This window comes from Cannabis sativa, chromosome X, assembly GCF_029168945.1.
Source record: "Cannabis sativa cultivar Pink pepper isolate KNU-18-1 chromosome X, ASM2916894v1, whole genome shotgun sequence".
Taxonomy (NCBI): Eukaryota; Viridiplantae; Streptophyta; class Magnoliopsida; order Rosales; family Cannabaceae; genus Cannabis; species Cannabis sativa.
Genome location: NC_083610.1, coordinates 76912403 through 76923750, shown reverse-complemented (window position 1 = coordinate 76923750; position 11348 = coordinate 76912403). Strand labels below are relative to the sequence as shown.

At 33.7% G+C, this 11348-nt stretch overlaps 1 protein-coding gene across 2 annotated transcripts; it reads right to left on the bottom strand.

The window, feature by feature from the left end:
• Positions 1-7085: 7085 nt before the first annotated feature.
• On the bottom strand, positions 7086-11073 carry LOC115698158 (inactive TPR repeat-containing thioredoxin TTL3). 2 transcript variants are annotated; one of them, XM_061105326.1, is made up of 6 exons: positions 9874-11073; positions 9573-9768; positions 9311-9483; positions 8347-8680; positions 7676-7867; positions 7086-7541 (listed from the first exon to the last, which is right to left on the bottom strand). In XM_061105326.1, the coding sequence occupies exons 1-6, from the start codon at positions 10773-10775 to the stop codon at positions 7530-7532; spliced, it is 1809 nt and encodes a 602-aa protein (XP_060961309.1). In that variant the 5' UTR covers positions 10776-11073; the 3' UTR covers positions 7086-7529. The 2 variants fall into 2 exon arrangements, with proteins under 2 accessions (XP_060961309.1, XP_030481199.2); XM_030625339.2 differs by having other exon boundaries at positions 7663-7867; positions 9874-11065.
• Positions 11074-11348: the final 275 nt, after the last annotated feature.

Genomic DNA, 11348 nt, shown 5'->3' with positions numbered 1-11348 from the left:
TACTTACAGATACACATGTACAGTAATTCTGGGGATCACCCCACCAAAAACACTATAAATACCCCCTCAAAGCTCATTAAATGGGGTCGAGAATCTTGGGTTGCATAAGAGCAAGAAGAGTAAATACTCACCAAGAACATTCTCTGTATTTATAAAGAGTAAACACTCACCAAATACATTCTCTGTATTAAATACATCCATAAATAATATAGACTCGTGGACTAAGGCTCATTAACGCCCCAACCACGTAAAAATCCTTCTCTAATTTTCTTACAGCTCTCTAATCTTATAATATTTTATTGGTTGTCGAAAACCTCGGTCAACAATCCTAATAGTCAAAGATCCTCTATAGATGATCTACACTGAATAGGGACAAATATACCGTTCTACCCTTCAATGTATTTTATCCTTAAAACACTTAGCTAGTTATAAATGTTATTTCACTAAACTAATATAATTACTAAAATGAGATCTCAATCATTTATCTCTATTAAGCCAAGATTGAAGGAAATCATCATTTCACTTCTAAATACTTATAGAGGTAATAGATTCCATATCTTAAATCAGCGCTCTCACTCAATTGAACTACCATGTTCTTAAGATGTAAATATCTGCTAGATCCATTGGTTAGCTCCCACGAACAACTTGAAGAACATAAATAATACAACTAAGTTAAACCTAACCATATCAAGATTAAGATCCATAGATATAAGATCAACCAGTGATATTTGTTGGAATTTATTTTACCAGGATCTTAGATCTACTCACAAGTATGTTGTTTAACACCCTAAATATGAACTTTCTAAAACGATAAAAAAACACATATAAAGTTAAGAAAACCTTACATTGGTTGCAGCGGAATAATGTCTCCTTCCACTCAGATCTCTAACCCTTGTATCCTTTTGGTCGCAGAGTATTATCAAGATCTGAGCCCAAATATCCTTCTCTTTGTGTGTGATCCTTCACAGTCTTCCAATCTATGATTGAGGTACCACTTGCTGTGTGTGGGCACTACTCTATCACTAAGGTTCGAAATTGAAAAGAGGAAAAGAGAGAGGGATAGGGTCGGCTACAGAGAGAGAAGTGGAAGGCTCAGTTTTTCTGAAAAAGCAATCTTTGATTTTCTGAGAAAAAGGTTATTTTGAACTGAGCCATCACTTTCTATTTATAGGCAACTACTAGGTTTAGGTTAGTAATTATTTGGCATTAAAATAATGAAAATATCAATTTGAAAAACCTGCTTAAGTGGCCGGCCAAGGTGTCTATTGGGCCTTACTTGGTTTTTGCAGTTTTCACAATTTTTATTTCTATTTTCTCAAAAACGCCAATTTTCCAATTCTAACATTTTAAATGCCAAAACTAATTATTTAATAACTAAAATAGATTATTAAATAATATTGTCATTTAAATTAATTATTAATTAGACATATAAAGTCTATTAATTAATAAATAAACCTAGAATCTCTTTTTTTTACAATTTCACCCCTGCTTAGTGAAAATTCACAAATCAGACATAGTCTAACTTTAGAATTATAATTGATTAATCACAAATCAATTATTGAGTCTTACAAGCAGTATAGCCTCAACTAGAATGGGGACCATGGATCTATATGCTGAGCTTCCAATAAGTGAACCGAATTTACTAAGTAAATCCCTACTTATTAATTCCTTGTAGAATCCACTCTTAGAACTTAGAATTGCACTATCAGACTTATATAGAGCATATTATATGTTCCACGATATAGATATGCTATCTCATTTAACCATTGTTATAATCTTATTGTGATCAAAGATCCTCTATATAGATGATTTACATCGAGATGGGATAATTTTACCGTTTTCACCCCTCAACGTATTTTGCCCCTTAAAACACTTAGCTACCTGTAAATGATGTTTAGTGATCTAAGAATTAGTCACTTAAACAAGAGCTCATCCATTTACTTCTATTTAGCTAAGCTCGAAGGGAATCATCACTTGACTTCTATACACCAGTAGAAGCTATAGATTCCATATTTATGTTCAGCACTCCCACTCAATCATACTATCATGTTCCCAAAATATACGTATCACCCTGACCCAAAAGTAGGCTTAACTAATAAATCAAAGAACATGAATAGAACTCTTGAGTTGAGCCTAAGCATATCAGGATTTAGATTCTTTTAATCTTAAGATCAACTACTGATATTGACTTGGAAAGATATAATGGTAAGTTTATAATATCTTAACTAAGTTCAATATCGGTCCAGTCCAATGTATACTCCATACATTCGAAACTAGCATACTTTACCAACGTCCTGGAAAGAACATAACACTTACTCCAAGTGTAAGTACACATCATCGCTGATTATCACATCAGTGTAAATCCAAAACACTGATGAAACAGGGACTTAGTCTTTTGATTCATATAATCACAATCACATTCCACTGTGTTGACAATACTGTAATTGTGAATAAACATATGATCTGGACTTAACAGATTTTGTGTGTAAATGTAATAAACATATTAAACCATTAGCATGTAAAATTCATGCAAACATAAATCACTTCAAATTTCTTATATTGATAACTAATCAGATTGTAAAGGGTTTTATTTAGGGCACAAAACCCAACAATATTGTCTTAGAAAGATATAACGGTAAGTTAATGATATCTTATCCAAGATCAATATCAGTCCAATCCAATGTATACTCTATACATCCGATACTGGTAAACTTTGCCAATATCCTAGAAAGGAAATAACACTTATCCTAGGTGTAAGTATACCTTATCGCCGATTATCGTGTCAGTCTAAATCGAGTGTATTGATAAATCATGGGACTTAAACTTATGAGCATATAATCATGATTATATTCCACCATGCTGACGACACTATAATCATGAACAAATATATATATATGTTCTGGACTTAATAGAATCCATACATTAAATATAATCATGAAATAAATAATGTGAACCATGCAACAAAGAATGATTTCTGATCTTTTATTAATTAGTAATCTCATTATATTGAAGTAGGTTTTAGTTAGGGAAGACAACCCAACAAACTCCCACTTCCACTAATATAAAACTAAATTTGCATTTCAATTAATCTCAATACAACCTTTCTCCACCATTACATATCTGTAATCACAAAATCACAACCTTTCTCCACCATTATATATCCTTAATAGGATCTGACAGGTTGTATTCAATACAACCTTTCTATACTATTACATATTCTCTCTGTAATAGGATCTGAAAAGTTGTATTCAATACAACCTTTCTCCACCATTACATATTCTCTCTGTAATAGGATCTGACAGATTGTATTCAATACAACCTTTCTCCACCATTACATATTCTCTCTGTAATAGGATCTGACATTTTGTATTCAATACAACCTTTCTCCACCATTACATATCCTTAATCACAAAATCCTTGATATTGTAAAATTCCTCTCTATATATCTACTCCTCTAGGGATACTGAATTCTTTACTTTTTGGCAACTACTTCTGTGTTAGTCAGAAAGCAACACTAGTAGTTAATTCATTATTGGTACAATGCAGGGCCGGCCCAAGCATTTTGGGGGCCTTGTGCGAAATTTTAAAATTGGGCCCTTTAGGAAAAAAAAAAACAAACAAAACAAAACCATGTACATTAAAACTACAATTTTGTTAGTAGCTTTTTTTAAAAAAAAAATTGCTTCATAAATTTTCAATTATTTTTTTTTTATTTATGTATAAATAATAGGAAAAAAAAGAAAAAAAAAATAGGCCCTTTAAAAAAAAATGGGCCTTAAAAAAATGGGGGCCTTGTGCAATGGCCCAAGCTGCCCAATGCTTGGGCCGACCCTGGTACAATGCCAAAAACTGTATAGAACTTTCTAAAGGTTGAATAAGTATCTTTCTTGCCACTTTAACATTCAGTCTCACTAGTAGAGTTAGAGATTCAAATAGGTTTTTACACTTCTCCAAAATCACTTCTCCACCCCTAGAGTAATCACCATCTCATTAGTAAACTTTCTAGCATCAAGCAAGTCTAGAAGTCTCATTTAGTGTAGTCTAAGAGTATTAAAACATCAACCTTATCGACTAACATATAGTTCCTCTTCTTGATCTTAAGATTTATTTAATTATCTTCCAATGTTCCTTTCTTGATTAATCTGATACCTACTCATTTCTCCCACTCAACAGCAGGTGTCTGGTATAATGTATTGCAAAGCATACCCGAGACCTCACACCATTGATCCTAAGGAATTCTTTCCTTGGCCTTATCTTTTCTGAAATAGTTGAAACTTTTCCTTAGATAAATAAAATCTATGTCTAGGAGCCAAAAAGCTTCCTATAGAGCTAGCCATTAAAGAAAAAAAATGCTCCAGCATCTTACTAAAGTAAGTTGCTTGCACTAGAGTAATTAAATCACCAGGCATACCACAAGCCATAGGTTTAGATAATCTTAAAACTATAATACTAGGAACAGGAAGTTTTGCTATGTCCATTGAATAGACTTGTCAAAATTTTCTTTCTTGTCCTTGCAATAGAAAGCCTTTGGTTACTCCATATGAATGGTTTTAACCATAGTTCTCTTGGCTTTGCTTCTTAGTTCCTTAATCTGACTATCCATTACTTGTTTAAACTAACAATAGATTTTTAATCACAAGTGTCTTCCAAGTCATGACAGGGTGAATTCCTTGAAACCCTCCCACTACGACAAGGTACCGTGACTATCTGTCTAAGAACCTAAGTGGTATTGTCCTCATCAGTTGTGTCAATACAACAGAGGCAGTGGGATCATCTTATATAGAATACGATGATAGAACATTTTAGAATAGAATAGTATCTCCTCTACTTTGTTACTTTATTTTTAGATTTAGTCATATTCTTAGAAAAGTAATATTTGTTGAAACAAATACGTTCTTATCTTAATGACCATAGGATGGTCCACCCCTAATGACTTAGAGTAGCTATCAAACTTGTAAAACTTAGTTAACAGTTCTAGCTTTTCTTAAGTTCATGATCAGGACATCCATGAATCTAGTAATGGTTTACACTAAGTACACAACCATTCCATCATTTTGAAGTTTTCCTATCACTAGGTATATGCCTAGAAGGACTTAGGCAGCTATAGTAACTAATCATAGACCTTATACTATCATCAATATGCAAATCAAATTTCTATGGAGGTAAGCTTGGATATAATTCGAAGTTCAACTTAATGAGCTTTGAATTGCATATCTACCAAATATTTCTCCACCCCTATCAGTTTGCAAGATCTTTAATCACTTACATTAATGTTTTTTAACATTGCTAGAAATTCATGAAATTTCCCAAACATTTCAAATTTCTTAGCATAAGGTAAAATCTAGAGTAATTGTCTAAAGAATTTAATGATAACTCATATCCAATCCTAAATGTACATCCTTATGTTCAAATACAGATGATCCTACTTTCAAGTAGATTGTTATAGTGAGATTTCTCTCACCTAGAATCTCGAGACCAGACTCCTCTTTTTTAGGACACGCGTATTCAGATTCCCAATGAAAGCTGAAATGTCCGTGAGAGACTTCTCGAAGTTTTGACCTCGCCCAGGATAAGACCAGCGAGATATTGCGGGTGCGACCTAATTCATACCGCATAACCATAATCCTCATCATGCAGGGTAGACCCAACTCGCTTATGTCAGAACATGTGCGAGTGTCTCCCTCTATACCTCCGCGACGAGTATGGAGACCGATGCCCTATGAGGTAGTTTTTGGTCCCAGTGACCCAACAGCCCTAACAGACCAATATAAGTTCGCATGTCCAGATGTTACCAGCTTCAACATGCGACGTCTACAACGGGCAATTACTTAAGGACGCAGGCGTTCCAAACGTATGTGCGATCCTACGAGCTCAACCGACGGAACATGAACGGTCAACTCGCAGATGCGAAAGACGCATACGTTGATGAATTCAGTAACTGTCATACATTTATTAATGTTAACGTTGTTTGAGTTTAGTCATTGCAATTCAATGTGTAAATAATGGATTAACAATAAATGTGATCCTCATGTAACCGATTGGGCACCTGCTTTGTATATAAAGGGGTGATCCACCGTGAAAATGCACCTACGAATCCCTTGCTACGGTGGACTAGCGAACGAAATGCGGCGAACCACTTTATAATTCACCGTCTCATTTATTTTTCCAGCTTTGTTGTTTACTCTCGCATTCCTATTCGAGTACTCGCCATTCTAGGTTGACTACTCGCATTTGTCATCTCTCAAATAATTCTCTCTTTTACCAGTTAAATTGTATTTTTTGGTGTTGCGAAATATCAGTAACAACATAGATGTAGGCATGTTTTCTCTTTGCAGAGAATGATTTTGTCAAAACCACTATGAACAAGATACAAATTTCATAGATATAATATTGCGGTTATGGTCCTTTGATGACTTAGGTTTAGTTACAATAAAGAGTTCTTAGAATAGTCCAAGTAGATCCTGGTCACAAAATACAAAACTCATATTCCATACATAAACATACAATTCGAATCTATTCACAGAAAATAGATATTAACAACTTGGGAAAGTTATACTGAATGTTTAATGTATTTTTTTTAGAAATTGAAATTTAAAATTTTTATTTGGAATCTAAAATTTAAAATCAAAAACTTAAATTTATACTAAATAATCCTTGAGTAATGATTCTTTCTTGGACCACCACTACTGAATATGGTTTATTAATGTGATGAAGTTTTCTCATCCTTATCTATGTATGGACTCTTTTTTTTTTTTTTTGAAATTACTTCATATATTAGTTTTTATTTATTTTTTTTTTTAAATTTACGATTTGAGTTGTTCTAATACCTTTTTTCAGTGGTTTCTATGTGAGTTGCTATTTAGATTTTAGTTGCAATTTAGGTTGTTCCATTAATTCATATACGGACTTCGATGTGAAATTTCCTGAAAAATACAGAAAAAAAAAAAACTAATTTAAAGTGTAAAAATAAAAAAAAATAATAAAAAAAAAAAACCCATTTTTTTTCTTCATAAGAAGGTGACAATACTTAGTATTACACTTGTCCTACACCCCTTGTCAAAATAATCGAATTAAACTGAAACGAATTTCACTCTTAACAGTTGGAAAATTTATTGTTGAAGACTGCATACAATCATATTTTGTAAATTAAAAAAGAAATATACAATCAATTAACGAAATAGTTGCAAAGCCACATCAGTAAAAATAATTAATAACCTATGGGGTGTTCAAAAATTTGAGGATTTTTCTGTATATTAAAAAAGTGTGTGTGAGTGTGAGTGTTCAAGTAGTACTGCTGTACCATTTGACTGAGTTCTCTAATAGTTCATGGTTGTTGCCTGGAATTTCCTGAACCCTGGAACCATTTTTGTATATCTTAAAGGTTGGAATGGTGGTTACTCCTTCTGTTTTGACCAAGTAAGGGTAGTCCTCCACTTCTACCTTGAGGAAATTCACTGATGGGAATCTCTTGCACACTTGTTCCAATGCTTGAAACACTCTTTTTTGTTTTGCTTTGTTACAAAACAACACTACACACATTCCTGTCGTCACGTTATTCAAAAAAAAAAAAAAAGAAAACCACTCATTAGTCTCTACTCTCTCTCTTTCCTATTATTCTATGTATGTATACAAATCATATGAATAAGAAGAATAATTAATAACCAGGTGAAGTTACTATGTGTCTGAAACGTTCAGTGCTGGAGATTGAAACCAAGTTGGATCCCAACTTCATGTCCTTAATGTCTTCACCATGTTGTCTTTCGAGTTGGATTTTAGCCTCAAACAAAGCTCGCCCAACTTCTTCATTCCCTGGCATCTCTCTTATAAGAAATTCGTAATCTTGAATTGCAGCTTCCCACCTCTCCAACTAATTAATCATACAATCTTACCAATCAGTCATAGGCATTTTTATTTTACAAAAATACCATATTTCACACATATATAAAGTTTTTTTAAAAAATCTATTTATTTTATAAACATGTTATATTTTAAATTTTAACAATTATATAATAAAAAATAAAAAAAAAATATATATAATTGTTTTCCTTTAGAAAGATATTTTATTACGGGGAATTTTCATTTTTTATAGTGTTTTTTGGCAAAATTTACAAAGATATAATTTTTATGAGAAAACTTAAAAAACAGTTTTAAGTAATAAAGTTAGAGTAACTAGAAGGTAGCCAGTTACTTCCTTAGGGTAACTTAACTTAATACTTTTTTTTACACATTTTTATTTTTTTCTTTTTTTCCAGCTGGTGCTCCAATCAGTGCTTGATTTTTCCTTTCAAATATTAAGAGTTAAGAGAGAGAGAGAAAGCATATGTGGGTTGGCTTGGTTTGCATTACCTTGGCATTAGAGTCGGCTCTACGTAGCCTGGCCTTGCTATAAGAAGGCTGTACAACAAGAGCTGCAGTGCAGTCTTCAATGGCCTTTTCGAATTGGATGAGCTTAGCGCGACAAGCTGCCCGGTTGCATAGTAAAACAGAGTTGTACGGATCTTGTTCTAGTCCTTGACTGTATACAACACAGGCATGGGAGTACTTTTCCGCCTTGAACAGAAGATTACCCGTTGATCGTGCCGATGAAACCGCTTTGGCTCTCTTTACTGATGTCATGATCTCCTTGTTATTTGGATCAAGTTTTGCTGCTTCTTCAGCTGCCACTACAGCATCATCAAACCTGTTTTTCAAAACAAGACAAAATACATATACCATTATACAAGCATTTTTTTTTTTTTTATCATTTTCAATTGTGAAAACTAGCTGATCTGATTGTTATACAGAAAGGAAGAAGAACCCGAAAGAGTTAAAACTTCACTTAGATTATTAGATCAAGTGGGGTTGGAATAAATTGAAATTGATCAAGTGGGGCTGGATGTTACTTTTATATATACTAATTTTTAATCTAAAGCATAATCATTACGTTCTTAATTTGGAATTGTCTCTTGCTTACCCCCTCTCCCCCATTTTTTTTTTAATTAAAAAGAAGTGGAGTGCTTTGTTGAAGTTTGCTAATGGTGGAGATAAGCTTTAAATGGAATCAAATGGCAGGGACCCCAATCTGATTGTGGTTTCATCAAAAATAGATAGCATGTATATTGAATGCCCCCTTTAGAAATATCCTTAATTAGAAATGGAAAATTGTTAGTTATATTGGTAATGTACTCATTACACTTGTGAAAACAATGTAATATCTTATTATGTGGCATAGCACTGCAAAAGAGTCCCTTTTTTCAATTTCAGAATTCGTTTCATTCTTATTATGAAGGTTAATCACAACATTATTGATAGTAATTGTGTCAAACCCAACCTGCCAGAAGCCAAGTAAACTTGGGATCCAATCATTAACCGGTAAGCACTAGAAGGCATGCCAAAGAAGTTGGTGCAAACATCAATGCTGAAATTGGCTCCCTTTTGGTATATGGCGTATGCCTCTTCATGTCTTAAAAGCCTAAACAGAGCCTCTGCTTGTAAAGTAAACAACTTGAACAAACAAAGCACAAATTAACGTTAGATTGTAATCTTGTTAAACAAGACATGGTATTAAAATTTGAAAAAGAGTTGAGGCCAACCAGTGGAGCTGAATTGGCACCAGAGGATATTGCAAATTGGGTCTCTGTCAACAAAGTATTCCAGTTTTGGAGTTTACGAGCTTCGTCACAACTCAGTAGACATCTTTCAAGAGCTTCAGCTTTGTACGTGTCTTTTGTGTTAGTATAAGGCCCAGATTGTTTGTAGTAATACAAAGCTTTCTCTGCCTGTCCCAACCTGAAACGAATTTTAGTTTGACACAGTTTCAAAACACAGAAAATAGACACAAAGAAATATGAATAATAATATATATATATATATATTATATATATATATATATACCTGAGATACAATGTTCCCAAACGATGATGAGCTCTGTGATAAGAAGGGTCAATTCTAATGGCTTCGTTACATTCACAAATTGCTTCAATAAGTCGTCCCAAACCAATCAAAGCAGCACTTTTGTTGCTGTGATAAGCTGCCTTACTGGAGTCCAAAGCAATGGCTCGATTATACAAAGCCAAAGCATCTTTAAATCTTCCTTCCTTGTATGCCTCATTTCCCATTCTCTTCAACGCTTCAGGCTCCAACTTATTATTCGAAATCCCTCGAAACTCATCACTGTTGTTCCTCACAATGTTTCCATAGCCATTTTTGCTAGTTGCATAGCTCATCTCTTGATGAACTTGAAGGCTTTTAGAAAGTGCCAAAATAGTACTTCTAGACGAACAGGTTGGAGGAGTAGTGGTATTATTACTCAACGGTTGCTTCAAGTTACCCAAATTGTTATGTCCCAACACCATCCCACCATTAATATTAATATTGGTGGTACTTGTTTTGGACAGAGCTTTGGTATCGTTAACTCGAGCGAGTTGGAGAGAATTATTGGGTGTGGACTCTCTTATTCTCAGCTTTCTCTCTTCCCCTGAACCATTAGATTTGGAGGAAGAAGTTGAGCTTCTTGCAGCGTCTGAGATTCTCCTCCCTTGAATTTTCCTCTGTGAAACTGAATTCCTAGTGGGTTTTTGGTGTAGTTTCATCACAGCTTCAATGGTGGGCTCTGGCGAGGTGGTGCTTCTATTTTTGTGGGAGCCATGATTGTTGGGCTTGTTGGGGTTTTCAGAGCTTGTTAGTGAATGAACAGCAGGGGATTTTTTGGACCAGTGGCTCCAACGGTTGAAAATTCCACTCATGAAACCACAACCAAACTCATTGCTTATTCTGTAATTGGCAATTTCTGCCATTACTGCTATCTTTCTGGGCTATGAAACTATAAATCAGAAAACAACTCGAGAGAGAGAGAGAGTAGAAGGAGACAAATATGTTAGGAAAAATATGGTTGAACATATAAACAAAATGGAAGTGTCATAGAAATAGGAATATTTATATATATTACAAAAAAAAAAAAAAAGATTGGCTTGTCTGTGAAGGAAGAAGAATTTATGTTTCAATATACTCCATCTGTGTGTGTATATATATAGGGGAGTATACATATGTTTATAATTTCATGGCCTCCTAGAGTGGCTTCCAAGAAATCAACTTTATTTTTGGGAAAAAATAACATGTAGGGTCAAGGATATCTTGTGAAAATTCCTACAAAGGATTTTCTTCCCTCTTAAACATAATTAAGTGCCTTAATGTTAATAAAAATTAACCACATGACTAGTGCAACTGTTCATAATTGACAACTTAAAAGTGATATTTAAGACTTGAATTAGTATGATTACATTACAAAGTTGTTGATCAATCTTTACTAGTCAAAATTATTATTGTTGTTGATGAAAGCAGCTCATTACTCATTATACATTTAAGAGTCA